This window comes from Sciurus vulgaris (genome assembly GCF_902686455.1).
Source record: "Sciurus vulgaris genome assembly, chromosome: 16".
Classification (NCBI taxonomy): Eukaryota; Metazoa; Chordata; class Mammalia; order Rodentia; family Sciuridae; genus Sciurus; species Sciurus vulgaris.
The window spans coordinates 18,004,127-18,030,837 of record NC_136477.1 but is presented as its reverse complement, the minus strand read 5'-3'; the positions used below and the strand labels follow the sequence as shown (position 1 = coordinate 18,030,837).

General features: G+C 53.8%; 2 protein-coding genes across 7 annotated transcripts; one reads left to right on the top strand and one right to left on the bottom strand.

Moving 5' to 3' along the window:
• Nucleotides 1-595: 595 nt before the first annotated feature.
• Nucleotides 596-9,975, bottom strand: KXD1 (KxDL motif containing 1). Of its 4 annotated transcripts, none has more exons than XM_079116797.1 (5): nt 9,819-9,975; nt 5,650-5,771; nt 4,157-4,309; nt 2,396-2,442; nt 596-1,514 (listed from the first exon to the last, which is right to left on the bottom strand). In XM_079116797.1, exons 2-5 carry the CDS (start codon nt 5,748-5,750, stop codon nt 1,285-1,287), a joined length of 531 nt encoding a protein of 176 aa, XP_078972923.1. In that variant the 5' UTR covers nt 5,751-5,771; nt 9,819-9,975; the 3' UTR covers nt 596-1,284. The 4 variants fall into 4 exon arrangements, with proteins under 4 accessions (XP_078972923.1, XP_078972924.1, XP_078972925.1 ...); XM_079116798.1 differs by having other exon boundaries at nt 9,784-9,916; XM_079116799.1 differs by lacking the exon at nt 9,819-9,975 and adding an exon at nt 9,054-9,114.
• Nucleotides 9,976-16,771: 6,796 nt separating this feature from the next.
• FKBP8 (FKBP prolyl isomerase 8) lies at nt 16,772-26,134 on the top strand. Of its 3 annotated transcripts, none has more exons than XM_079116544.1 (9): nt 16,772-16,892; nt 18,781-19,091; nt 21,651-21,820; nt 21,908-21,996; nt 22,283-22,503; nt 22,858-23,030; nt 24,680-24,757; nt 25,209-25,340; nt 25,656-26,134. In XM_079116544.1, exons 2-9 carry the CDS (start codon nt 18,806-18,808, stop codon nt 25,740-25,742), a joined length of 1,236 nt encoding a protein of 411 aa, XP_078972670.1. In that variant the 5' UTR covers nt 16,772-16,892; nt 18,781-18,805; the 3' UTR covers nt 25,743-26,134. The 3 variants fall into 3 exon arrangements, with proteins under 3 accessions (XP_078972670.1, XP_078972671.1, XP_078972669.1); XM_079116545.1 differs by lacking the exon at nt 16,772-16,892 and adding an exon at nt 17,161-17,278 and having other exon boundaries at nt 22,286-22,503; XM_079116543.1 differs by lacking the exon at nt 16,772-16,892 and adding an exon at nt 17,161-17,278.
• The last annotated feature ends 577 nt before the right edge of the window (nt 26,135-26,711 follow it).

Here is a 26,711-nt window from a genome sequence, read left to right as displayed (position 1 = left end):
GCTCAAGCTAGCCACCTGCCTCAGCCTCTACCGCACCTGGCAGATTCCTTTAACATAGATTCTAAGAGCTCCGAATGTGAGCTGACTAGGAAAGTCTAACGAGGAATGGGATCCAGTCTGGCTGCCCCAGTTCCCTCTGACACTGAGAGGAGTTACTAGAATAACACTAGAGGTGTTATTCAAGGAGGAAGGGGAAATGTTGCCAGCAGTACCCACAGAACCTGAGAACCGGGTGGTTGCGAACCTGGGTTGTTATGACTGCCACCACAGGGAGACTTCCAAAAAGAATAAAGCCATGTTTCTTTTTTTGCGGTACTAGGGTTTAACGGGATAGCCCCAGCATGAGCTGCATTCCCAGCTTTTTTTTTTTTTTTAAGACAAATCTCACAAAGTTGCTGAGGCTGGCCTGGAACCTGCGATCTTCCTGCCTCCATCTCCCAAACTGCCGGCATTGCAGGCGTGCACCGCCAAGCCTGGTGGTCAGGCCCATCCTTTCTAGCTTGTCAGCAGGCCCTGACGGAAGGCCCACGCCCTCCATCCAGCACTTGTCCACTTTCTCAGCTGCTAGACCCAAGGATGGAAGGAAGCCAGTGTAGATGTGCTTTTCCCTTTTTAGCAACGGAGTCTTTTTATTGATAACTTCCCAACAGCATCTGTAAACATCGGGTACAAAAATATTCCGTTAAACTCTGTTTTCCAAGGTGGCCTGGCTTGCTCCAGGAAACGCCAGATGCCTACTGGGCCTGAGGTCCACATCTCTGTTCAAACACAGGCCTCATCAGCTCAGAGCTGAGTGACCCCCATCTCAAATTTCCTATCTGTCTCAGAAACCTCCTGGAGATACCGACCAGACAAAGTACTCAATACCTTAGTCTGAGGAAGGGGCAGGGAAACCAGAATTAGCGGGGGCCAGGCTGGAAGGATGACGTGATGATGCTTGGCCACTTCCAGGAGGTCCTGGCCAGGGGATGGGTGACATCTGTGTCTGGTCACCTTTCAAATATTGTTCAGAGCAGACCTGAGGCCCAGCTCTGGAAAACGTCCCTCGTGCCCAGTCCTACCACTCCAGCTGGGATGGTTGTGCCCTGGCCTGAAGTTATGTTCTGAGGGGGGGGGAGGAGCAGGAAATTAGAGACCCCAGGAATTCCACAGCCCTCAGGAGGGAGCCCTGGATGACAGCACAGGGTGGCAAAGGTGAAGACGGTGAGGCAGGGTTACCCACTGCCACCTCAGACACCTGGGGAGGGCCACCACTGCCCGAGACATCTGGGTGCCTGAGCAGGACTACTCTCCTGGCCTCCCCTCGTCGTCTGTCTGGCTGTGGCCGTTGACAGTGGGAGAGCCAGGCCGCGTGTGGGACAGGTCCTCGAAGCCAGGGCTGAGGGAGGGCGAGACGGTGTCAGGGCTGGTGTCACATGAGCCTGTGCTCTGCTCTGAGGTGGCAATGGTGGTTGTGACGCTGGGCGGGATGGGGTCCTCATCTTCATCCTCCAGGAGGGAGGCCTCTGGGATGTCTGGGGAAGGAGGCCCAGGAGTTGGGTCTGTTGCCTTGTTGCCCTCAGGTGGGGGATTTACTGTGTGTGACACCTGACAGGTCCCCACCCCATGGGGCATGACTTAGCCCATTTCGCTGAGGAGGAGACCAGGGCCCAGGCAAGCGAGGGTATCCCTTCAACATGAAGGGACGTAAGGACACAGCCTGAGCCTCCTGGGTTGGGCTGGGGTGAGCCTAGCTCTGTCCTTCCCCACCCGCACTACGTGACCTGGGCCAGGCACTTCTCCACCTGCCCTCCCTGCTCGGCAAACTGGGAGTTCATGCCTGTACTGGTCAGCAGCTTTGGGACGGAGAGTTATTGGCCCATTAAGCAGATGGGGTAAACAAAGGCTCAGGAAGGGGAAGCCCTCTGAGGTGCAGGCAACACAGAACGGTGGCCCAGAGCCACTTGGGCTGTGTCGTTAGGCAGATGTGAACTTGATTCTCTCCACTGCCCTCTTCAATGGCACTTCCTCCAACAAGCAGTCATGCTGCTTCTCTGGGCATCAGTTTCCCCATCTGTAACCAGGACACTCATCGTCCCCACCGCACAGGTGGTTTGGGGCACAGCTTGGCTCATGGGACTATGTGGATACACACCAGGACAAGAAGATTGTCACTGTCCTTTTCCATATTCTCTTGTATAAGCTCCCCCACGGAAGGGACCCAGGTCCCTGCACCTGTTCTGCAGGCTGCTGAATGCACCCTGCCAGTCCCCTGCCTCTGCCCCCTCTCCAGGTCTCCGGACCCTTCACCCACCAGGGCCTGGGCTCAAGGTCAGCCCTGAGTGACCTTCAGGAAGCCACCCCCGGGGAAGAGGGTACTGGCATGCTGGGGCACACTAGCCTGGGTGACACTTACGGCTGAAGGCCTCCGGGTGCTGCCTGGCCAGTTTCCCCTTCAGGGTCCTGCAGGGAAGGGAAGGCACAGGGGCTGAACCTGCTGATCAGATGCTGGACCTGGCTGGCCCTGGCTCACCACGCCTCCCTCCCACTGCCCCATGCTCAGCCCAGCAAGGCTGGGAACATCTGGGCAGAGGTCCACACTGGGGCTTGGTCCCTGAGACACAGAGGGGCCTCTCCCTGCAGCACCCCCTTCCATTAGCCTCCTGTACCTTTGGACAACCCATGAGAGTGCATCCCTGCCTGTCCTCAGCAAGTGCTCCTCAGGGTACCTCTTCCCAGCCTTGTCCCTCCTTCGTGGGCCAAGGCTCATGTCAGAGGAGGTGAGAAGTGGGGGTGAGGACTGCAGCATCTGCAGCCCTAACTCTGGTTCTGGCACTTGCTGAACTGAGCAAGGCTTAGAGACTTTCCTTCTGTTAACTCGCTGGTCCTTCTTTCTCCTCCAGTGCTGTGGCTGGTTTGCAGAGAACAGGGCTGCAGGGAGCTGCTGCTCGGAGCAGTTTGTTATGGCTCACTGCAGCCAGCCAGCAGTCCTTTAAGTACCACCCCTGTCGCTGGTGCCAACCCAGGTGGCAGCCTCTCTCTCCTCCTTGTGTGACGGACACACAGCCTTGGTTATCAACTCTCAAGATTCCCGCTCCCCCCACTCCAAATCACCTGGCCAGTAAGCCTGGTATGAAGCCCCAGAAAACGTTCTGTTATAAAGCATAAGGAGTCAGGTGTCTGTTACGCACCTGTAGCCCCAGCTGCTACAGAAGTTGAAGCAGATGGATCGTCCAGGAGTTCAAGGTCGGCCTGGGTAACATAGTGAGACCCCCAACTCAAAAAAAAAGGTGGGATTTAGCCAGCCCCGCTCATGGTTTTGGCCTAGAGTTTGCTCAATAAAACATGTTTTCCTCAATCTTTGGCACCTGCTCCCCGAGCTGCCAGCAGGTGCAGCTGTCCCTTGGGACAGAGGAAGCCATAGAGTCTTATGTAAATACGACTGTGTTACTGGCTGGCTCTGGGCCCAGGTGCACGGGCTGAGGCTGTGAAAGGCAGTGTGATGGCATGAGCGGCTCGGGTGCCCCCTGGAGAGATGATCTGCCCAGGGACTTGGGCATCATCTTCTCTTGTCCTTTCAGAAACCAGGTTGGGAAGGATCTACAGAAACAAGCAATTCTATCTGCCTCTTTTTCTTTATCTGCGGTGTGAGGGATGGAGCCAGGGCCGCACGCAAGCTAGGCCAGGGCTCTACCACTGAACCAGGTCCCCAGCCTCGAGAACGTCAAGGCTCTGTCCCACAGCTCAGATCTTCTTGGGACACTTAAGCACACAACAAAGTCTCTTAAAGGGAACTGGCACAATGGCACACGCCGGTAACCCCATCTACTTGGGAAGTTGGGGCCAGAGAGTGGCAAATTGGGGGCCAGCTGGAGCAGCGTAGCAAGACACAATCTCAATATGAGATTAAAAAGGGCTGGGGCTGGGCAGCGGCTCATGCCGTAACCCCAGTGACTCAGGAGGCTGAGGCAGGAGGATTCCAAGTTTGACATCAACCTCAGCAATTCAGTGAGGCCCTATCTCAAAATTAAAAAGGGCTGGCTGGGTGTACAGCTCAGTAATAAAGCACCCTAGGTTCAGACTCCAGGACCAAACAGCAACACAATAAAAAAGACACAAATAACAACAACAAAAAACCCAGAACTTCCCCGTTTGTGTGTTAGGTGGAGCCACACACCTGATCCTTCGGAAGATGCTGTCCAAGTCCCGCTTCATCTCCACCAGTGTCCTTGTGTGGTGTAGGAAGCGCTCACTCATCTGCTGCAGGCGGGCACTGGACAGGTTGTTGAAATTCAGCAGCATCTCATTGGTCTTCTCAAAGCGGTCCAGCCTGACGCAGAGAAAGGGCACAAGCTCTTCTGCCCGCCTCCAGGGCCCTTGCCGCCTGACCATGCTAAGTCCTTACTGGCTTCACGACCTTTGCGTGTGCTGGTTCCTTGGCCTGTACAGTTAAAACTACTGTTCAAGCCACCAGAAACTCCTATTCAGCCTCCTGAGTTCTACTCGTGTGTCTTCAGTACGGTATGGATCTTAAGGTCCCCTGAAGGGCATGTGCTAAAAGCCTGGCCACCAGACTGGAGCTGCTGGGAAATGGTGACCACTTAGAAGGCAGGCCTAAGGAAGGAAGTGAGGTCACTGGGGGAATGCCCTCCGAGGGCACACTGGGACCTCACACCTTCCTGTCTTGTCTTTTTGCTACATGGCCACCAAGGCAACAGGCCTACTCTCCTGTGCTCGGCCACCACAATATACTGTGCTGCCATAGGCCAAAGCAACGTGGCAAGGGAACTGTGGGCTGAAACATCTAAGCCAAAATAAACCTTTCCTCCTTTACGCTGTTTATCTCAGGTATTTTGTCACAGTGATGGAAAGCTAACGCTTTCTCATTCTCTCCCTTAAGCAGACTCGCTGTTCCCCCTTAGATTCCACCAACCCCGGGTTGTTCCTCTGGCCCTGACTCCATGGGGCCAGAAGTGCCAGCCTCTGCTTCTCTCCACCCTCAGTCTGGGAGTTCCCAAAGGCCAGGTGTGAATATGCCCTGAAGAACTAGAAGTGAGATGGGTATTGCTGAGACCCTTCACCCGGCACCCCAGGCACAGAGGGAACAACGGTAGGAAATGAGGTCTGTGCTGGGTCATAAATGCAGCGTGGGAAGAGCCTTTGGGTTAAGGACTCAAAAAGAAGCCACAGCTGGTGCCGTGGCACATGCCTGTAATAGCAGGTCTAGGCAGGAGGATCACACGTTCAAGGTCAGCCTCAGCAACTTAGCAAGGCTCTAACCAATTTAGTGAGACCCTACCTTTAAAAAAAAAAAAGGGGGGGGGGATGGGGATGTGGCTCAGCGGTAGAGTGCCCCTGGGTTCAATCCCCAGTTACTAAAAGGAAAAAAAAAGTACAAAACCAAAACTCCTATGGTCCCTCCAACTCCCCCCACACAGGCCTCAGTACGGGAGTCCCTACAGCCCCTGCCAAGCCATTCACAGCTGCGAGACCTTCTGCAGTCCTGCTTCCTGTGCCAAGGTCTCGCCTCCAGGCCACAGAGGAATTCACTTAGGAGCCAGCAGGCAGATTTGCTCACTTCCTTCATTTTATCACCAGTGTGGCCTGGGGTAGGGACTGGCCAGCAAGTGAATCCCTTCCCACGCCTGGGGCCCCGCAGCCACCACTCACATGTTCTTCTGGGCCAGGATGATGGCATTGACGTCATCCGTGTTCACCATGCTCAGGATTCTGCTGCAGAAGACCCTTGAGGCCGAGTCTGGGGGGTCCATCTCCTCCTCCTCCTCCACGGCCTGAACAGGTGGGAAAACACTATCTGTGGCCTGCGCCAAGCACCAGGGGCAGAACCTCATGGTAGGGTACTGACTCAACCACTGCCCCCCAGTGGGGATATGGGTCTGTGACTCAGCCATGCCACTGGAGCCTCAGGGTGGTCATCCCAGAATTCGGGGTGTTGGGAACCAAAAGGGGTCATATTTGTAAGTGGCACACAGCACATTGGAACCCCACCACTCCCCCACCTTCAGGGCACCTGCTGTTCATTTGTTCAGCCTTCTTCCTCCTCCTTCCTGCCCCACTAGCAGAATATCCATGTCTGCCTCGCCAAATCACCACCTCCAAGTGTCTCTTCAGAGGTCTTTGATGACAACCCAACTTAGGTCACTCTGTTTTTCTTTGCAGCACTGAAGATGGACCCCAGGGCCTTGCACATGCTAGGCAAGAGCTCTACCACTGAGCTACATCCCAAATGCTTTTGATTTTGAAACAAGGTCTTACTAAGTTGCCCAAGTTGACCTCAAATTTGCGATCCTCCAGCCTCAGCCTCCCATATCGCTGGGATCACGTGTGTCCCCACACCTGCCTTGGGTCACTCTTACATTTCACTGCTTCAGTAGTTCACCATTCGTGAAATTATCTTAGTTCCAAGCTGACCAGTTTGCCTGTGCCCCCTCCGCCCCCCGCCGCAATACCAACATCAGCTCCAAGAGAAGGTTGTCTGTCTCAACCAGGCCCAGAACCTGGCAAGGGATTGTCAGAGCTTTGTTTTGGACAGGCAAACAAAATTTTTGAAACTCAGCTCTGATGCTAGACTTTTACGAGCAAATTAAAGCCAAGAATTTCAGGCACTCACAGCCAGGTTGTGGGCCACAGCAACCCAGATGACGTTGCAGTTCCCAGCTTGCCTGGAGCGCAGATGACCATCCCCACCCAGAAGGTGTGGGCTTTCCAGACCATGTAGGAGTGGGACACAGTACTGACCTTTCTGAGGTATTTAGGAAAAATCTAGAACTTTGAAATAGCTTGGCTCTTTGGACCACACATTCACAGACCAACAGAGCCAGGTGTGGTGGTGCACGCCTGTAATATCAGCTACTAGGGAGGCTGGGGGAGGAGGACCTCTAGTTGGAGGCCAGCTTTGGGAATTTGGTGAAACCCTTTCTAAAAACACTTTTTTTCTTTAATGTTCTATAAATGTAGCTCAGTGGTAGAGTGCCCCTGGGTTCAATCCTCATTCCCATAATAAAGAAAAAAAGAAAGGAAACAACAACAGAAAGGTCTACTCCTTTTTTTTTTTTTTTTTTTTTTTTAGTTGTTGATGGACACAGTGCCTTTATTTTATTTATTTATGTGTGGTGCTGAGAATCGAACAAAGTGCCTCACATGTGCTAGGCAAGTTCTCTACCTCGGAGCCACAGTCCCAGTATAACTTCTGATTGGCTGAGTCACACAGAGGGGCTACGGGTATGACTCCATGGTAGAGTGCTGGCCTAGCACACAGAACGCTTCAGGCGTTCTATCCCCACAACCTCAAAAAAAGATTCATGCACAGGATCAGCAAAGTGTCTGAGCAGCTTCACCTTTCCTCCCATTTCATGACGTATGTGTGGTGCTGGAGATGGAATACAGGGCCTTACACATGCTAGGGAAATCCTCTACCACTACAAACCATCCCTTTTTGTCTTGAGACAGGATCTCACTAAATTGCCAAGTTGATCTCAAACCTGCAATCCTCAGGTCTCTGCCTCCTGGGCCTCTGGGATCACAGGCTGAGCTACCACATCTGGCTACCTTTCAATTTACTGAGCATTTAGTATAGCCTGACTAAGACACCAAGCCCAAGTGCTGGGAAGCGTTATGATCCTTACATATACATGAGAAAACTGAGGCTCAGAGAGACTGAGGAACTAGGCCATGGTCACACAACCAGTGAACCTGAGTCCTAACTCAAATGCCCAGTCTGCAGGTTCCACAAAGGTGTGAATCTGAGCAGGAATTCAGTATCCACCTGCTACAAGAAGGCTGCCTCTTAAAAAAAAAAAAAAAAAAATTATTCTATTTCTATGTGGTGCTGAGGATGGAACCCAGTGCCTCACACATGCTAGACAAGTGCTCTACCACTGAGCCACAACCCCAGCCCAGAAGGCTGCCTCTTAAAGCAGCTGATTTTGGCCTGACTTTGGATATTTTTATGGGAAAAAAATGTTAATAGGGTCTTTTTTCCTCTGTGAAATTTCCTCACTTCCAAATGTTAGCAACAAATACTTTTTTTTCCCCAAAAAAACATCATGCAGGCCAAGAACATTTATCTGTTCCTTGAATCTGGCTAGTAATGTGCAGCCCCTGCTTACCTTCTACGGGACTGGGGATATAGCTCAGGGGTAGGGTGCCTGCCTAGCATGACCAAGGCCCTGGGTTCCATTCCCAGTACCACTAAATAAATAAATTAATTTAAAAAAATATGCTCTGGCTGGGGTTGTGGCTCAGTGGTAGAGCGCTTGCCTAGTAAGTGTGAGGCACTGGGTTCAATTCTCAGCACCACACATAAATAAATGAATAAAATAAAGGTCTATCAACATAAAAATAAATAAGCTGCCACACCAGATGCAAGCTCCCTCCCCCAACTGTTTTTGGGCTTTTACTATGTGTCAGGCAAGGTCACCACAGCTGCCACACTTCCAGAAGCAGGATCATGTATAAAGAGCAAACTTGGGCTTAAAGAGCACTCGTTTGGGGACAGGATCACAACTAGCACCCGTCAGGCACAGGATTTAGACGTCCAAAGATATGGTTCTGCTTCAAAACAGGGCTGTAGCTGGGCGCGGTGGCACATGCTTGTGATCCCACATCCCTGGGAGGCTGAGGCAGGAGAATAGCAAATTCCAGGCCAGCCCGGGCAACTTAGCAAGATCCTTTCTCAAAATAAAAAATAAAAAGGGCTGGGTATGTAGCTCAGGGGTTGTGCAGCCCCGGGTTTAGTCCCCAGTTCCGCTTTTTCCTGTCCCTCTGGCTCCCAGATGGGAGAAGAGTTCATGGCAACCTCCTCACACCCAGCTGCTTCTCCCAGGAAGCCTTCCCTGGACTAACTGCTACTACAAAGCGGAACGGATCCAGCAAGGACTCGGCTCTACTCCAAATACATTATGGGAGAAACACGCGGAGGGAGGCTGTGTTATTTCACCTGAGTCTCCGAAAATACGACTCAAGACCTCAGTGCTATCTTAGGCCTAAAACCAAAAGTTATTAAAAAAAAAAAAAAAAAAAAAAAACCTCCAGCATGTCGCCAGTACACACACCGGTAGTCGCTTCTACTCCAGAGGCTGAGACAGGAGGATTGCTTGAGCCCAGGAATTTGAGGCCAGCTTGGGCAACAAAAGGAGAACCCATTTCTTTAATTAAAAAAAAACAGAGCTCTGAGCAGGCTGTTTCTCCAACGGGAATGTGGAGTCCCGAGATAGGGACCGGGAATCATCTTTTTTAACAAGTCTCCCAGGTGTTTCCGACAATATGAACGATCACTTGGATTTAGTTCTTCATTTGATTAAACATTTCAATGAATTCTAAATCACCACTACGAGGCGGATACTATCATCTCCGAGGGAAGCTAAGGCTCAGTGGTCCAAGGTCACACGCAAGGCAGAGAGACACCACGGTTCCAACCCAGGTCATTTCGATTTAACTCGGCTTCCCAAGCTCACAAAAACACCCCAAGTGGGGCGGGGCTCCACTATGCACTCAAGCCCCGCCCCCAACAAAGAGGGGAAACCGAGGCATCAGCCGGGCAACGCGCGGCTTCGTATGACACCGCACGATTTGGATGCGGGCCCCAACTCCCACGCCCGGGATCCGAATCCAGCTCCGGCCCGTGGCACTGACCGCGCATCCACTGCGCAGCCGGGGAAACTGAGGCCTGTGCGCAGCAGGAGTGCCCAGATGTGGCCAGCGGCGCGCCCCACCCCACGGCAGCCCGGGTGCCGCGCCCGACCCGGCCCGGCTCCCCCGCGGCCCCGGGGTCCCCAGCCCCACCCCAAACTCAGCCCCTGCGTCGGTGGCGGCGGCACCTGCACATCTGGCAGCCTTGCTCGCGCTTCCGGGATGGCGCTCTCGCCGCCTCAACGTCACCACGCACCGTGCGTGCGAGCGCGCGTGGCGGCGTCGTATTCTGGGACCGACTTGCGTGCGTGGAGGCGCGGCCGGAAGTGGTGGGACTGATACGTAATTTGTGGTCGCTGGTGCGTCACAGTGAATAGCCAATCAAACAGTCCCTCTCGCGCATGCCCAGTTGTTCAAAGCCCGAGCTCGAAAGCAGCCCGGAAAAAGGAAAACCAAAGAGACGTTCCATTATGTAGATGGTAAGACTGAGGCCCAAGAGTTGCAGACAGTGCCTCTAAGGTCTTAAATGCTTCACTGCCCTGTAACCGAATCAGACCCAGGTATTCTGCTTCCCAGGCTGGAAATCAGACTCATCGGGTTCATAAATCTCTCTTCCTGGGACTGGGGTTGTGGCTCAGTAGCAGAGCACTTGCCTAGCTTGTGTGAGGCACTGGGTTCGATTCTCAGCACCACATATAAGTAAATGAATAAAAAATAAAGATCTGTCAACATTTAAGATTTAAAAAATAAATAAATCTCTGCTCCGCTTTTGGCGACTGGCCAGAGTTCCATCCAGGCTTCTGCGTTGAATCGAGTCTTGTGTTCTTAGTCTTCCCTAATGTGTGGGAGTTCTCAGTCCTTCCTTGTCTTTCTTCTGAGGAATACTAGTTTTGCAGAATGTCCATCTATGTGTTTGTCCGACATTTCCTTGTGATTAGGCAGATTGTGTATTTTGGAGGCACACGGTGTTGATGTGTTTCATTATTGGTGATGTTGAATTTGCTTATTTGCTTAAGACAGTGTCTGCCAGTTTCTCTTCTCTAAAGTTTCTATATTCCCCATTGCAATTGTTCTCCTAAGAGAACATCCCCACCCCGCCCCCCAAAAAAAAGAAGGGGGAGGGGAAAATGAAAGAAAAATGAGGGGGAAAAAAGACCATGCAAATGCCTTGTGGGTCTTAAACTTTTGTTGTTTTGGAGGGTGTTTTTTGTTTTGTTTTGTTTTGTTTCCTTTTGGTACCAGGGATTGAACCCAGGGGCTGTTAACCACAGAGCCACATCCCTAACCCTATTTATTTATTTATTTATTTGATTTGTAGTTATTTTTCTTTATTTTTTAAAAAAATTAAAAATTTGTTCTCATTAGTTATCCAGCCCTTTTTATATTTTACTAGAGATAGGAACTCGCTGAGTTGCTGAGGTTGGGCTTGAACTCACAATCCTCCTGCCTCAGCCTCCCAAGCGCTGGGATGACAGGCATGCACCACCACACCTGGCTTGTCAGTTTTTTTCTATCCACTAATTTTTGCATCCATCTGTGGTTCTTGCTGGCAACAATAACTATGGTAGTGTTTACCTCATAGTGGTTTTCTATTATTAACTTCATTACTAATCAGAATTCTGTAATCAATACTGTCCAGTCTTCTCTGATTATGTATTTATTCAAGTATTAATATCACTGTGCACTTGCAGGTACTTTATGTGAATTATCATTAATTAAGTGTTATTTCTTTTGCTGCCCCTTTAAATTCACTCCTGTGTTCTTTTGATACATCCCCATGATTTTGTGAGCACTTCTTTATTATGGGTACCACAAAGTGTTCCATGCAGCGAAACCACCCTGGAATCAGCCCTTTGTCCAAGGAGCTTGGCTTCTTTGCTTGAAGAAGCCAAGATCTAGGTGCTTGGTGTGCTCATTGCTACTGGGATATCAATACTTCTAGACCCTATTAGCAGTTACAACTAGAAAATGTACATGAGCATCTACTATTTTAGTCAGTTTTTTCGTTGCTGTGAATAAATGATCTGACCAGCACAATTGTAGAGGAGGGAAGGTTTATTTGAGGGCTCACGGTTTCAGAGGTTTTAGTCCATAGAAGGCCAGCTCCATTCCTTGGGACTCAAGGTGAGGCAGAACATCATGGCAGAAGAGTGTGGCAGAGGGAAGCAACTTGCATCATCAGGAAGCAGAGAGAGAGAGAGAGAGAGAGAGGGAGACTCCACTCCTGGAGGATTGGTTTTAGGACCAGTGAATACTAAAATCCTAGGGTACTGCAGTCTTTTATCTAAAATGGCATAGTCTTTACATAGAACCTATGCACATCCTTCTGTAGAGTTTATATTGTACCTAGATGATTTAGAACACCTAATACGATATAAATGCTGTGTACATAGTTGTACTGTATTGTTTAGGGAATATTGACAACCAAAAAGTTTACATGTTCAGTGCAGATGCTGTTTTTCCTAGAATATTTTTGTTCTATCTGGGCACAGTAGTGCATACTTTTAATCCCAGTGACTCAGGAGGCTGAACTAGCCTAAGCAATTTAGCAAGACCCTGCCTCAAAAGTAAATTAATAAATAAATAGGACTGGGAATGGAGCTCAGTGGTAGAATGTGCCGGGGCTAGATCCCCAGAAGGACCTCTACCCTCTGCCCTGCCGAAAAAAGAATATTTTTCTTTCACGGTTGGTTGAATCCTTGGGTGCAGAGCCAACAGATGTGGAGGGCCAACTGCATAGAATAAAAACCACTGGTGGTGCACACCAGTAACTCCAGATGTTCAGAAGGCTGAGGCAGGAAGATCCCAATTTCAAGGATAGCCTGGGCGGTTTAGGGAGAGCCTATCTCAAAAATAAACAGGCCTGGAGATGTAGCTCAGCTCAGTGGTACAGCAGCCCAGAGGTGAATTCCCAGTACTGCACAGTACTGAGGGGAAAAAAAAAAAAAAAGTTCTCAGGCACCTGTTAAAAAGCCCTGGAATTGGACTTATCTGCGTTCTAATTGCAGGCCTGTCACATCCTAGCCACACGGCCTGGATGAAGTGGCCTAACCTTATGAATCATGCAGTGAAATCCTTACAACAAGGCTTGGCATGTGATGAGCCCTCAGTAAATTGTAGGTAATATTGTTCCCACATTCTGCTGCCTTCAGTCATTGAAGTCGGTGATGGTCCAGTATGGTGGCAGCGCCTGGTGACTCAGGAGGCTGAAACAGGAGGAGCACAAGGTCCAGACCAGCCTAGGCAACTCAGGGAGACTCTGCCACAAAACAAAGAAGAGGGGGCGGGGTGTAACTCAGTGGTAGAGTGCCCCTGGGTACAATACCCAGTACTGAGAGGCTCAGATTTGGTTTCCTTTGTTATTTCCGCAATCCCACAGTGCTGGGGACTCGAACCCGGGCCGCGAGCATGCAAGTCAGGCACTCTACCAGATGGGCTATATGGCCTGCCAATCCCCAGTACTGAAAGATGAAGAAGAGGAAGAGGAGAGAGAAGAAAAACAAACTCAATGCCAGCCAGGATTCAGATATGTTCGACAATTAAAAATTGTTTTTACTCCATTCAGGAACAGTGACTGACGTGCCTGAAATCCCAGCAACTGGGAATGCTGAGGAGGCAGGGGGATTGGAAGTTTGAGGCCAGCCTTGGCGACTTAGACCCTGCTTCAACAACAACAACAACAACAACAACAACAACAAAACAAGGGGCTGGGGATGTGGCTCAGTGGTAAGGTACCCCTGGCTTCAATCCCCCCAAAAATGTTTTTCTCCTCCATTCTGGGTATTGGTCATATCGCGGGGATCCAGAGTACTCACCCCTGGCTGGCCTTGGAGGAGAAGGAGTAGAGGTGGAGTCAGAAACACACTCCTGTGGGCATCAGTGCTTGGAAAGGGAGGAGGATGTCAAGCCTGGGGGAACCTGAGGAGTGGGGTCAGAGGGCTCGCTCTGGAGGTAAAGAACGTTGCCTGGAAGTAGTACATCTGGGTGGGGTTTTGAAGAAAGATTAGGAGTTTGCTAGGTGCAGCTAGTCATTCAGAACAGAGGATCCAGGAGTAAGTGCACAGTGTGGGCTGACCCTCATCAGAATCCAGGACCTCAGTGAGCTGGGCAGCAGCCAGAGCCAAGAGAGGGACGCTGGAGTGGCGGTGGTGGGGGGTGGGTGGGTACAGAATGACAATCTAAGCAGACTGGAGAAACCAAGCTTTTCAGGGGGTCCCTGGGGCTCTGCTGGAAGCTAGGAAACATTTCTGAGGGTCCTGGAAGGAGTGGGGGCTGTATGTCAAGGCCAAAAGGGAGTTGGCTAGCCCCAAATATGTTTTACATAGTGGACTGGTGACCAGAAAATGTTTTTCTTTTTGTGTTCAAGGGAAAGGATAGGAAGTGATGGGAACGCCCAGCCAACCCAGTGATAGGGGCATTGGGGTAGGAGGCAGCCCACATTTCGGGATTAGAAGTCCTTTGCAATTTTTTCCAGTTTCATTTCCTACATAGAATTCATCACAGCTGCAATCGAATGCTTACCTGCATCATTGTTGGTGCAATATCCAGCTCCCCTGCAGGAATCGAAACCCAGTGGGGGAAGGGATCTGCTCCATCTTGTCCTTTATCACTGTGACCTTGAACAAAGTAATCAACCTCTCTGTGCTTCAGTGTCCTTATTGAACTTTGGATGGTATAGAGGAAAACGGGGCAGGAGGGGATGGGGGAAGGAAAGATAGAAGAATGAGACAGACATCATTACTCTATGTACATGTATGATTACATGAATGGTATGAATCTACATCGTGCACAACCATAGAAATGAAAAGTTGTACCCCATTTGTGTACAATGAATCAAAATGCAGTCTGTAAAAATTTTTAAAAAATGAAATTAAAAAAAAAGAAAGTGTCTTTATCTATAAGTTGATGTGGCACATGCCTGATCAAGAAGCTGAGATGGGTAGAACTCACTTAAGCCTGCGAGCTTGAGACCAGCCAGGGCAACATACTGCAACCCTGTCTCAAAAAAAAAAAAAAAAAAAGGATTAAGAAGAGTCTTACCAAATATACCCATCCAACCCTAAAGAAGATAAAAAGGGAGGAAAACAGGAACATAAAGCAGGTGGGACAGAGGAAAAAAACATATAACAAGGCAGATTTATGTTCCAAAATGTTAATAATTACATTAAATATAAACAGGCCAAATAACCCAGCTAAAAGACAAAGATGGGCAGAATAGATCAAAAAGCAGAACTCAGCTGGATACTTACGATCATGGCTGTTTGGGAGAATAAGGCAGAAGTGTCACAAGTTTGAGGCCATCTGGGCAACATGGAAAGACTCTGTCTCAAAATTTAAAAAATAAAATAAAAAGGACTGGGGTTGTAACTCAGTGGTGAAGTACCTCTAGGTTCAATCCCCAGTACCAAACAAACAAAAACAAAGAAACAAACAAAAGCAAAACCCAATTCTATGCTGCTTCCAAGAGATGTGTGTTTGATATAAGGATACAAAAAGATGGAAGGCAAAATGGTAAATGAGTGTGGAACATTTAAAACATGATCCAAAGGAGCATGAGCGCTATCCTAATAAAGTCGGCTCTAAGGCAAGAAACAGATAAAGAAGGACACGTCATAGTAATGAAAGAGTTAGTTCATTGGGAGAACATGACCATTACAATCTGTGTGCAGTTAGTCCTGTGGCTTCCAAATATCAGAATATTTATCTTATAAGAAAGGATTAGCCAGGTGCAATGGTTCATACCTGTTGTCCCAGTGGCTCTGGAGGCTGAGACTGGACAATAGAGAGTTCAAAGCCAGCCTTAGCAACTTAGAAAGGCTCTAAACAACTTAGTGAGACCCTGTCTCTAAATAAGATACGAGGGCTGGGGAGATAGCTCAGTTGGTAGAGTGCTTGCCTTTGTAAGCACAAGGCCCTGGGTTCGATCCCCAGCACCGCAAAAAAATAAATAAAATATGAAAGGGCTGGGGATTTGGCTCAGTGGTAAAGCATCTCTAGGTTCAATCCCTAGTACAAAAAAAAAAAAAAAATTAAATATGCATGAAGGGCTTGCCTATACCTATGATGCTTGCTTAATGAGTATCAGCCATTGATATTATGGTTGGGTGGTGCTTTTATATTTATTTTAGCCATTTACTGTTTACTTTTTTTAGCACCGTTTACTGCAGTTCCTCCAGCCACCTTTTAACAGAGGTGCAGATGGATGGATGGACAAGTGGCCCCACTCTACACTGAGGTTTGTAGTTCCTCATAACTAAGACTGACCCCTTCCGGGGTGACTTCCCATATCCTGGCTGCCCCACCAACTTCTGGCCGGCCAGCCTGCCTTCCTTGGGCTGTGATTTCTGATCCCCAGGTCCCCTGTCTGGCTTTTCTGCCAGACACTGAGCAGGTGTCAGAACTACAACTGTTAGAAAGGACAGAGCCTCCCCAGGCTGCTGCTGGTGGTGTCTTCCAGCGTCAGGGGCACGGCAGAGGAGACTCAAACAACACAAGTGAGCCAGTTGTAAAGGAGGGCTTCGTAAAGCCAGGAGGACAGCTTAGTGGGGTACAGGCTTTGCCCTGAGAGCAGGGAGGACTTCCTGTGGGAGGCAATCTCAGAACTCTGATCTGAGAAGCCAGTTACCTTCAAAAATCGTGACTGCCTCCAGTGACAGCTACCTCCAAAGGTCAACCTCTGACTCATTCATTTATTCATTCATTTATTGAACTCCATAGGTGCCAGGCATTGTTCAAGGAGGTACTGGGCACCAAACAGGAGAAAAATCCCTGTCGGGATATGGGAAAGTGAGGTGGGTGGGGTTGGGAGCAAAGCAAAAGGAGATCATTCTAGAAGGGTAACCTGCTGGGAACAAACAAAACAAGAGCTGGTGAGGTGTGTGTGCCCAGTTTTCAAAACGAAATTCATGAAAATCTTTCTAATCGAGGGTACCACCTTCTCCCGGGGCACTTTATCACCCTGTGGCAGAGGGTGCACGGAGGAGGAACTTCTAGGGGTCTTGCTCGCTCTCTTGTCCACCTAGCTGTTATTGAGCGCCTCATGTATGCACCAGGCAATCTTCCGGGCGCTGGGCGGGGGGGGGGGGGGGGGGGGGGGGGGGGTTCTGTGTGCCCTTGGGCACGTGGTTCCCCTTCCGGGCCTCGGGTCCACTTCTGTAAGTAGGCTTCGGGGTGGTTGTCCAGCAGTCCCATAGATGCCCTAACCCTCAAACCTTCTACTTAAGGAAACACCATTTGGTACTGTTCTCCCAACAGCCGCCAAGGTGAGAGTGCATGGAGATGGGTGTTTTTCTCCATTTCGCAGATAAACAGGGTAAAATTCTGATGGGAGCCAAGAGCGTCACCACGCTGCGCGGTGATCACTAGCGTTAGGGAGTCTAACTTAGGGCCCACTCGCCCCCGCCCCAAATGGCCCAGAAGCTTCTGCCCCTTTAAGAACGTCCCGCGGAGCCAAGCAGGAAGGGGGCGGAGCCAGCGCCCGGGAAGGACGTGTAGGTAAGCCAATGGACGCTGCAGTCGCGGTGGCGGCGGCCAATGGGCGCGGCGGAGGTGGGGCCGGGCGCCCGAACCTGGTTCCCGAGGCGCGGCGGCCGCGGCTGGGGGCGGGGAGGGGGGCGCAGGACCCCAGGCGGGGGTCCCGGAGCCGGAGGCACGTGTCCTGGGGCGCCGGCGGGGTTGCGCCGGCCCTGGGCGCTGCCCTAGCCTGGGCTGGACCGGAGGCCGGCGCGGCGGGGGCCGTAGCCGATGGGCGGGGCGAGGGGCCGTGGGGGAGGCGAGCTGGGGGCGCGGGGGTCGATAGTGTCCTAGGGGGCGCAGCCAGACGCTGGCGGCAGGGGGTAGGGGCCAAGGGGGCGGAGGCGAGCCGCTCTGGGGGCTGTTGACACGGACGTGCTGGGCTGGGGGCGCCCAAGGGGTGCGGGGGTCGGGGCCCCAGATTAGTGGCGTCAGACCGGCCTGGGGCGTTGGGGGCTTGGGTGGGTGGTTGACCGAGGGCCAGACCCAGGTAGGGGGCGTCCGGAGAACGTAGGGTGTTATGGGATCGGGAGCGAGACGTCTGGGGACACCGGGTGTTTACGGGGCTACAGAGCGGCTGTGGGGGGGCCGGCCATGGCTGGGGGTGGTGGTTGGGGTGGGAGGCCCATTTGTGTGGGCGCGGGGGATTGTGGGGGTGGGCGCCGGGAGGGTCCCAGAGAAGGGGCCCGATCCCGGAAGGAGCCGGGCAGGTGAGGATTGTAGAGGAGGGGATGCTGTGGTGAGTGATGGCTTGGTCTCTTCTGAGCTTGGAGCCTGGGGGAAGGGGCCTGGCCTCGGTTGGTGATAGTACAGCCAGGACTGGGGGCTCCCAACAGGCCTTGGACTGGGGAGACAGGCCCGGGGCCAGGAAGAAGCTGTGGAATGCCGTGGGGGGGTCTCTACTACTCAGAAAGCTGCTTTGAGTGGTTGGAAAGGAGGCTCGATGGCTGGAGAAAGGTCTTCCTTGGTGGGGGGATTGGGGTTGGGGTCCCTGTTGTTCCAGGGTGGCATTAGCTTCAGGGTGTGGAAGGAAAAAGGCTTGGGGATTCTAGGTGATTGAGGCTGGTGCTGGTGGTTGTGGGGAGGGGTCTCTGGGAGCTGGGACAGCTGGCAGTGGAAAGCCCTGGTAATGATTCAACTGCACAAGTGGCTCAGAGGCTATAAAAATGGCTTCCCTAAGACCTCAGGGGCTGTCCCCATCCCAAAAACAAACAAACGAAAAACTCAGTGGCTCTTTATTGGTATTTAATCAGATAAGGCCCCAGGGTCTGGAACCCCAGGTTTCAATTCTGCCTCTGCTGTTGGCTTGCTCTGGGACCTTGGGCACATGACTTTGTCCCACTGGGCCTCAATTTCTTTTTCTGCAACTGTGGGAGGGGGAGTTCCCTACTTCCTGGGCTGTTTATAAAGATTAAATAATAATTAGCTCTAATAATAGCTAACACTGATGCTCAGGGCTTGATGCGTGGGCTGTTAATTTCAACAAGCCTGGGTTGTTGCTGTACCTACTGTATAGATGAGGAAACTGAGGGCCACAGTTCCTGAGTCACAAAGCGGGCAATCAGCATGCAGGGAATGGGTGGTGCAGAGAATTCGAGAGGCTCGCTGGGTTTCTTACCCCATATGTAACCCTGCCAGGGCCAGTTCCCGTCCCCCCTGCAGTATGGCATCCTGTGCTGAGCCCTCGGAGCCCACTGCCCCACCGCCTTCTGGTGTCCCACCACTTGAAGACTTCGAGGTGCTGGATGGGGTTGAGGATGCAGAGGGTGAGGAAGAAGAGGAGGAAGAGGAGGATGATGACCTGAGTGAGCTGCCACCTCTCGAGGACATGGGACAGTCCCCTCTGGAGGAGGCTGAGCAACCTGGGGCGCTGGCCCGAGAGTTCCTGGCTGCCATGGAGCCTGAGCCTGCCCCAGCCCCGGCTCCAGAAGAGTGGCTGGACGTCCTGGGTAAGGAGCAAGGGTGCTTTGGGTTGATCTGCAGGGCCCAGACAGCTCAGGTGCAGAGTGACCTTGGGCCAGGCCTTCTCATCCCCTGAGCCACGTTTCCCCTTCTCTGCTGTGAGGGTTGAAAGTAACCTGGTAACTATGGTGATTGCCATCCAATGGCAACTGCTTAAGATGCTTCATGTTCATGAACTCCATTCATTTTCGTACACACACACACACACACCCCACGTGTCTCTTTTTCCCAGAGCTGTTAACAGCGGCCCAGAGAGGCTGAGTCACCTGCCCAGAGCCACACAGCCAGCATACTGGTTGCCAGCAGCTCCCAACCCCCACTGCACCTTTTTTGGGCAATTGTCTGACATATGCCCGTCCCTGAGAAATGCATCCTGAGGTCAAATAGATCTGGAGAATGTCCTATTCGTCCCTCTGACTGGTTCACAGTACTCATTATTATTTTCCCCTTATGCTGGGGATTGAATCCAAGGCCTCTTACCTGCTTGGCAAGCACTGTACAACTGAACTACACTTTTAGCCCTTTTTTAATTTTGTTTTGAGACAGGGCTCACTATATTGCCTAAGGCTGACTTTGGCATAAACTACCCTGTCTGACTTCATTATTGTTCTTAAAATGCTTTATAACTGTGAAGTGCCATTAGCAATTATTGTTATTATATTTGGGGGAGGATTTTCTTTTTCCCTTTTGTTGCAGTACTGGGGATGGAACCCAAGGCCTCGAGTGTGCTAGGCAAGTGCTCTACCACTGAGTTATATACCCAGCACCTCATGATCATTCTCGATGCCAAAGAAGTCCTACAAAGAAAGTAACTTAAGTTACCCCTCCCCTCAGAATTCTAAAATCGAGAAATGTTAATATTCTGTGGAAAACAAGTTGCCGCTAGGCCTGGCATCCAATACACTAAGTAGTTATTGTCTTTATGATAAATGGTAAGTCATCACCACTATTGATAATGTCTGTGGACTGGGGATGGGGCCAAGTGGCAAAGCACCCCAGGTTCAGTCCCCAATACCCTCTAAAACCCCTGGCTCCACACCAGTCCCGTGCAGCTGGATCCTTCCAGCAACCCTGGACCAATTCCTTCCCTATATAACAGATGGGAAAATGGCCCAGTGAGGCAAAGACACTTACCCAAGGTCACACAGCCTCCCTGAGTGCAGTAGAGTTTGGCAAGTTGTTCTTCCTTCGTGTGAGAGCTGCTCACTCCCCTCAGAGCACTAGTGTGACGCTGTCTGCGTGAGTGTGGCTGCTTTCTGAGGTCAGAATCGGGGCCTCCAGGCAGGGAATGTTAGCACCCACTGTGGTAGACCCCTTGCGTAGTGTGTGGGAAGCCCTGAGTTCCCCTCCCAGCACCTCAGAAAACAAAAAAAAAGGAAAAAGAATTGGGGTTTTCATTTTCCAGTCTGACACATCCATCTTCAGAGCCCACAAACCTTAAGATCCAGGGATCCCTTGGATCGCTGGTTCTCAGACTGAATGCTCGGTGTGTACAAGTAGGGGTGTAGCACAGAAATTTGGAATTTTCTAGAATACTCCAGAATAAGGATGGCTCCATCAGTATCTCTAATCTTTAGGCTATGATCCACTCAGACTTGCAAAATATTCTAGAGCGTGCAGGCCACCGTGGGAACATGAGTGACTGGCGCAGACCTGGCGGGCGACCTCCCCGAGGTTTCAGCCCTCACTTCACTAGGGCTGCTTTGTGGATGCCTTGGGAGAGCCCCAGGGAGACCCGTGCAGAGCTGCATGTCCCCACTCAGGTCATCTGCCCTCTCTGCTTCTGTTCCCTGCTATCTAACGTGGGTGCTGGAAGCCATCATCCCAGCAGCTGCTGTGGGGTGACAGTGGGCGGCAGGGTGCTGAACCTTGTGCCTGGTTCTCAGGTTTCCTTGGCATTGGCTGTTTGGCGGGTCCTGGGGTGGCCTGGGGCGTGGGAGAGACATAAGCTGAGGCAGCTGAGAGGGTGGCTGTGGTCTCATTTGTGGGATTATGGGGGCATCGGGCTGCTTTTGCTCATAAGCCCTTTGACTCCACTTAACTGTTTAGCTCAGTGCACAGGGTGCCTTGGTGGAAACATAGCATGGCAGGTTCTGCAAGCCACGCAAGGCCTGCTGGGCACCGCTGGGAGGCCCTGTGGTCGGCCCATTTCATGGCTGGGTAAACGGAGGCCCAGACATCCCGGGGCTGGGATTTGGAGCTGGGAGGGCCTACGCCAGCGTCTGTCCTCTGGACCTCTCAGTCCAGACCAGCTCTTGTTCATTGGGCCAGTTTCCAGCAGTGTTGTCACTCCTGAATCTGTCCTGTTGGCGCTGGGGGAGGCGCCTCAGCGGTGGAGCGCTTGCCTAGCACGTGCGAGGCTCTGGGTTCCATCCTCAGCACCCCCAAAACAGAGGTCTGCCCTGTCACGCCCAGTGTGCAGCCTCCTGGGTCACCTGGCCTGTGGGTGGTGGCCTGTGTTTGGCCCGCGCCTTCTGCAGCAAGTAGAGCTGGGCGGGGCCGAGGGGCTCCCATCTGAGTCCATTCACATCCCCTCCTCCTGGCAGGGAATGGGCTGTTGAGAAAGAAGACACTGGTCCCAGGCCCGCCTGGCTCAAGCCGACCATCCAAGGGGCAGGTGGTCACCGTGCAGTTGCAGATGTCGCTGGAGAACGGCACGCGGGTACAGGAGGAGCCAGAGCTGGTGTTCACCTTGGGCGACTGCGACGTCATCCAGGTTGGGGGAGGGAGGAGCCAGGTGGGGGCAGGGTGGGTACCTTGCTGGGCTGGGCGGTACCTGAGTCCCCTGACCCTGTCCACCCAGGCCCTGGACCTCAGTGTCCCGCTCATGGACGTGGGTGAGACGGCCATGGTCACTGCTGACTCCAAGTACTGCTACGGCCCCCAGGGCAGGTGAGCGCCACTGTGGGTCCCAGCTGGGTGACGGATGCTGTGGGCGTCCCCAGGTTCCCCATCTGCCTGCTCGCTTTGTAGAAGAGGCTGAGGGAGGGAAACCTGCTGGCCCAGCCACGCTCCAGGGTGGCAAGGTGACCTCCCTGTGGTTCACTGGGGAGGGGTGGCCATGGGGCACAGCTGGGACTTGAGGCCCTTCCCTCCTGTCCCAGAGTCAACCGGCGAGTCTGGGGTGAGGGCCAGTGCCCCCGGGTCTGAGTGCGCCCTGCCTGCCCCACCTCCCCAGCAGGAGCCCCTACATCCCCCCGCACGCGGCCCTGTGCCTGGAGGTCACCCTGAAGACGGCTGTGGATGGGCCTGACCTGGAGATGCTGACGGGACAGGAGCGGGTGGCCCTGGCCAACCGGAAGCGGGAGTGTGGTAACGCCCACTACCAGCGAGCGGACTTTGTGCTGGCCGCCAACTCCTACGACCTTGCCATCAAGGCCATCACGTCCAGCGCCAAAGGTGACTGAGTACCTTTGGGTCAGATGCCCACCACTGCCCCCACAGAGGCGTGTCTCCATGCTCAGCGCCAGGAACCCCAGGCTGCCTTCAGACCAGGGTCCCTCCAGACTGGCGAGCCCGGGGCCAGCGGGGATGTTACGGAGCGTGGGAATCTGATGGGCGGTGGCAGGTGACACCTGTCCACATAGCCCCTCCAGCACTCCTTCCTTAAGGTGCCATGAGTCGGACATGAGCCCTGGGGAAGGTGTGACCATGGTCCCCTGTCAGATGGGCGGACGGAGCTCCGCGCCTGGGGATGGCAGCTGTCCCTCAGAGGAGCGGGTCCCGGGGTGCAGTGACCGCTGTCCTCCACAGTGGACATGACTTTCGAGGAGGAGGAGCAGCTCCTGCAGCTGAAGGTGAAGTGTCTGAACAACCTGGCGGCATCGCAGCTGAAGCTGGACCATTACCGCGCCGCCCTGCGTTCCTGCAGCCTGGTGCTTGAGCACCAGCCCGACAACATCAAGGCGCTCTTCCGGAAGGGCAAGGTGGGCCGGTGGCGCTGGCTCTCGGGGCAGGGGCGGGTCCAGCCCAGGTCCCATCAGTTCCTTGGCTGAGGCTAGAGCCCAGCTCCTGGGTGCTTCACCCCTGCCCAGGGCAGCTCTTCCTGCATATAGTCCTCCGTGACTCCTGTCGCCTTCAGAGTAAGAGCTGAGTCCTGTCGTGGCCCTTGGGACCCTGAGTCATCTGTTTGTCCCCTTCCTGCCAATACCTGTGCTGTCACCTTCTGCCTTTCTCCATCCCACCCAGGCTCCTGCCTGCTTGCTTCTAGGCCCACACCTGCCCCAGGACCTTGGCCCAGGCTCACCCTAGGTACCTGCCTGGGTCTTTCTGGTCCTGTTCAGGTTTAGTTTTTGTTTTTCCAGGTGTGTGTCTGTGGGGGGGTTGCTGGGGACAGAAGCGAGGGCCTCACACGTGAGGCAAGGCTCCACCACGGAGCTGCACCCCCAGCTCCTATTCAGGTGTTTGCTCTGAGTCACCACTTCAGGAGGCACTTCTGCCCGCCTCATCCGCCTGCCCTGCCACGTCTTCACTTTTCCCATGTCACCATCTGATAAGTGGCACACGGAGGTGTCTTGCCTTTGTCTGTCTCCACTTGTAGGAAGTGGAGGTTGGGTCTCTTGCTCACTGCTGAACTTCTAACCTTGCATACCAGGCCAGGTACACAGTGGGTGCTCGGTAAATGTACTGGTTGAACATCTGGCCTGACCTGGCTGTGAGAGACCTGGCCAGTTCCCTCCAGCTGGCATTCATTGAGCACCTACTGGATGCAGAGTCCCACAAATAAATAAGGGGAGGAAGAAGATGCTGTTGCTGGGTTGTTTTTGTTTTGTTTTTAGTACCAGGAATCGAACCCAGGGGTGCTTCACCACTGAGTCACATCCCTAACCCTTTTTTTGTTTTGAGACAGGGCCTTACTATGTTGCTGAGGCCCAGTCTTCCTGCCTCAGCCTCGAGAGTCACAGGCATGGGCCACCATGCCGGACTGCTGTGAACTGTTTTCTAAGAGCTTATAATCTGGGGGCGCTGTAGGTCATCCACTGGTTGAAAGTGAAAGAAGCGCACTCAGGTTCGAGCTAAAGAGAGGGGTTGTTGGTTCATGCCACGTCCAGGGTAGCTGGCTTCAGGCATGGCTAGATCCAGGTGGGCACTCAAGACCCAGGCATGCACGGTGGTGTGGGGATGCTGTGTCTCTGGGCCATGGCCTTTGGGGTTCTTGCCCCTCCCGCACCCCACCTCCGGCCCCCAAGCGCCAGGCTTTCGTTCTTTCCTTACCACGGCCTCCCCGCGGTACCACTTCATTCAGGCTGGATCTCATCAGGGCCTTGGGTCACGTGCCTGGCCTGAACCTTAGAAGTGTCCCGTGGGCCTTGTAGGCCTGCCAAGGCAGTGGGGGAAGGAGGAGGCGCGGTGGGCACCCAGGCGTCCAGCTCGGGCTGAGCCAGACACATGGGAGGGGGCAGGCTTGGGGGCGGGCGATGCCAGCCGTAGTGTCAAGGCAGCTGAGGGCTTGGGAGCTGGGCTGCTGCTGGAGATGGATGGGGCTGCTCAGGTGTCCAGGAGCTGGGCAGGCTGGGTCTCCAAAGAAAGCAAGGCCTGCCAGGGTCCCCAGGGATGCTGCCCCTTTCCCCCACAGGTGCTGGCTCAGCAAGGTGAATATAGTGAGGCCATTCCCATCTTGAGGGCAGCCCTGAAGCTGGAACCTTCCAACAAGGTGAGCAGGACAGGGATGTCCCAGGGACTTGCTCTGTGGGGCTACCTGGGAAGTCTTGCCTGTAATCTGCCCTAAGTTTTCCTTGCTGTGGTTCTCTGGTGTTCCCATGTGGGCAGGGGGATGGGCAACTAAAGGCCCCTGGCCAGCTTGCTAATGTGCCCCACATGGACAGTCTGGACTCATGTTGCCAGGACTCCCAAGGGCTGAGGGCACCACCGTCCGGGCCAGCCTGTGTCTTGGCCTTCCTCCCAGAACCTTCCTCTCTCCCGGCTGTCTTGTGCTCTGCACCATCTACCCCATTCCTTTGGGCAGTGGGGACAGCAGCTCCCACGTTGGTGAAGCCCAGAGTGGGCGGGCAGAGCCCTCATGTCCCAGGAGGGCAGAGTGACAGCAGTGACATCGGGGTGGCTGCCGCTGCCCGTGCCCTCCCTGCCCACGCCCCCCTCCACAGACGATCCACGCGGAGCTGTCCAAGCTGGTGAAGAAGCACGCGGCTCAGCGCAGCACAGAGACGGCCCTCTACCGGAAAATGCTGGGCAACCCCAGCCGGCTGCCAGCCAAGTGTCCTGGCAAGGGCGCCTGGGTGAGCAGAGCCTGCGGGCACAGGGCCCTGAGGGGGCTGTGGTGACAGACAGAGTGTCAGGCAGAGAGGGGGACGCCTCAAAGTCCTCTGCCACTGGGCTGTGCTGGGAGAAGCTGGGACCCCAGCCCCAGCCCTGCCCTGACCAGGACAGGCAGAGGGTGGAACTGACTCTGGAGGGCCGGGGGGGGGGGGGGGGGGGGGGGGGGGGGGGCGTGCGGCTCCCAGGAGGCCTGAGTGGACCATGGTGGGAGCCGAGGCTGGGAAGCCGGTTCCGACGCCCTCGCCGTCGTGATCCCCTCTCCCCTTTGTTCACAGTCCATCCCTTGGAAGTGGCTGTTCGGGGCGACTGCTGTTGCTCTGGGGGGCGTGGCACTCTCTGTGGTCATCGCTGCCAGGAACTGAGGGACCCGGTGGCCGCCACTCCTCTGCACACCGTGGACCCCACCCTGCACTCCTGACTCCCCGGCTCCCTGTCCACTGTCCTCTGTGGCCTGGCCCCCTCTGGGTTGGGGCAGCCAGGATCGGGGGTCACAAAGCCCAGAGAGCAGGAGGGACTGAGGCCCCCTAGGAGGAAAGTGGGGTGCAGCCCAGAGGAGGGGCCCTCGTTCCTCCACCCAGCTCTCACCCTTCCCCCACCGCCCCGCGGGTCAGGGCTCACGCCCGGCCTGTCTCTCCTCCTCAGTAGGCCTGGGGCAGCCCGCCCCTGCCCAGCCCCCTGACCGCCAGCCCTTCAGACCCCGCCTGCCGCCCTCTGTCCAGGCTCCCCACAGTGAAATAAAGCCTCCCACCCCGCATGTGCCGCCTGCAGAGCCTCTTTCCACTGCGGCCTGGGGCCGAGCCCGAGGTGGCCTGCGATTCATGCGGGTCACACGCACTGTGGACTGGGGGGGTGGGGCTGGAGCCAGGGGTCTCCTCCGGGGGCCCAAAGACCTGCTTTACAGAGGGAGAAACAGCCTGGAGAAGTGGGGTGGTGTAGCGGGTGGAGCCCCAGACCAGCTGGACTCACGGCGCACACCCAGCTCTGCTGGTCACCCAGCCTTCGTTAGTCATCAGAAGTCAGGGATCTGGCAGGCCCTGGCTGGAGGCTGCCATGTGGATTCCAGGATCAGCCCTTGGTCTGGTGCATGTGCTGCAGATGCGGGGTTCCTGGCCTCAGAAGAGGCGAATGGGGAGCCGGGGTGTTAGAGCACTTGCCTCGCATGTGTGAGGCCCTGGGTTTCATCCCCAGCACTGCCAAAAGAAGTGAGATGGGATCTAGGAGAAGGGTATGAACCCGAGTGGGGCCCAAGGAGGTGTGGCTGGGGGACCAAGGAGGCCTCCCAGCTAGTGCTGTGCACTGAGAGCTCAGGGCCACAGGGGTATGCCTCTGCA

What these genes read in the sequence shown, in the direction of transcription:
- KXD1 (XM_079116797.1), bottom strand. Translation starts at nt 5,750, where the DNA reads ATGGACCCCCCAGACTCGGCCTCAAGGGTCTTCTGCAGCAGAATCCTG. An exon ending in AGCATCTTCCGAAGGATCAG is followed by an intron (nt 2,443 to 4,156) that starts GTGTGTGGCTCC and finishes CCTTCCCTGCAG; the next exon opens with GACCCTGAAGGGGAAACTGG. An exon ending in GCACCCGGAGGCCTTCAGCC is followed by an intron (nt 1,515 to 2,395) that starts GTAAGTGTCACC and finishes CTCCTTCCCCAG; the next exon opens with ACATCCCAGAGGCCTCCCTC.
- FKBP8 (XM_079116544.1), top strand. Translation starts at nt 18,806, where the DNA reads ATGGCATCCTGTGCTGAGCCCTCGGAGCCCACTGCCCCACCGCCTTCT. An exon ending in GCGACTGCGACGTCATCCAG is followed by an intron (nt 21,821 to 21,907) that starts GTTGGGGGAGGG and finishes CTGTCCACCCAG; the next exon opens with GCCCTGGACCTCAGTGTCCC. An exon ending in AGCTGGAACCTTCCAACAAG is followed by an intron (nt 24,758 to 25,208) that starts GTGAGCAGGACA and finishes CCCCCTCCACAG; the next exon opens with ACGATCCACGCGGAGCTGTC.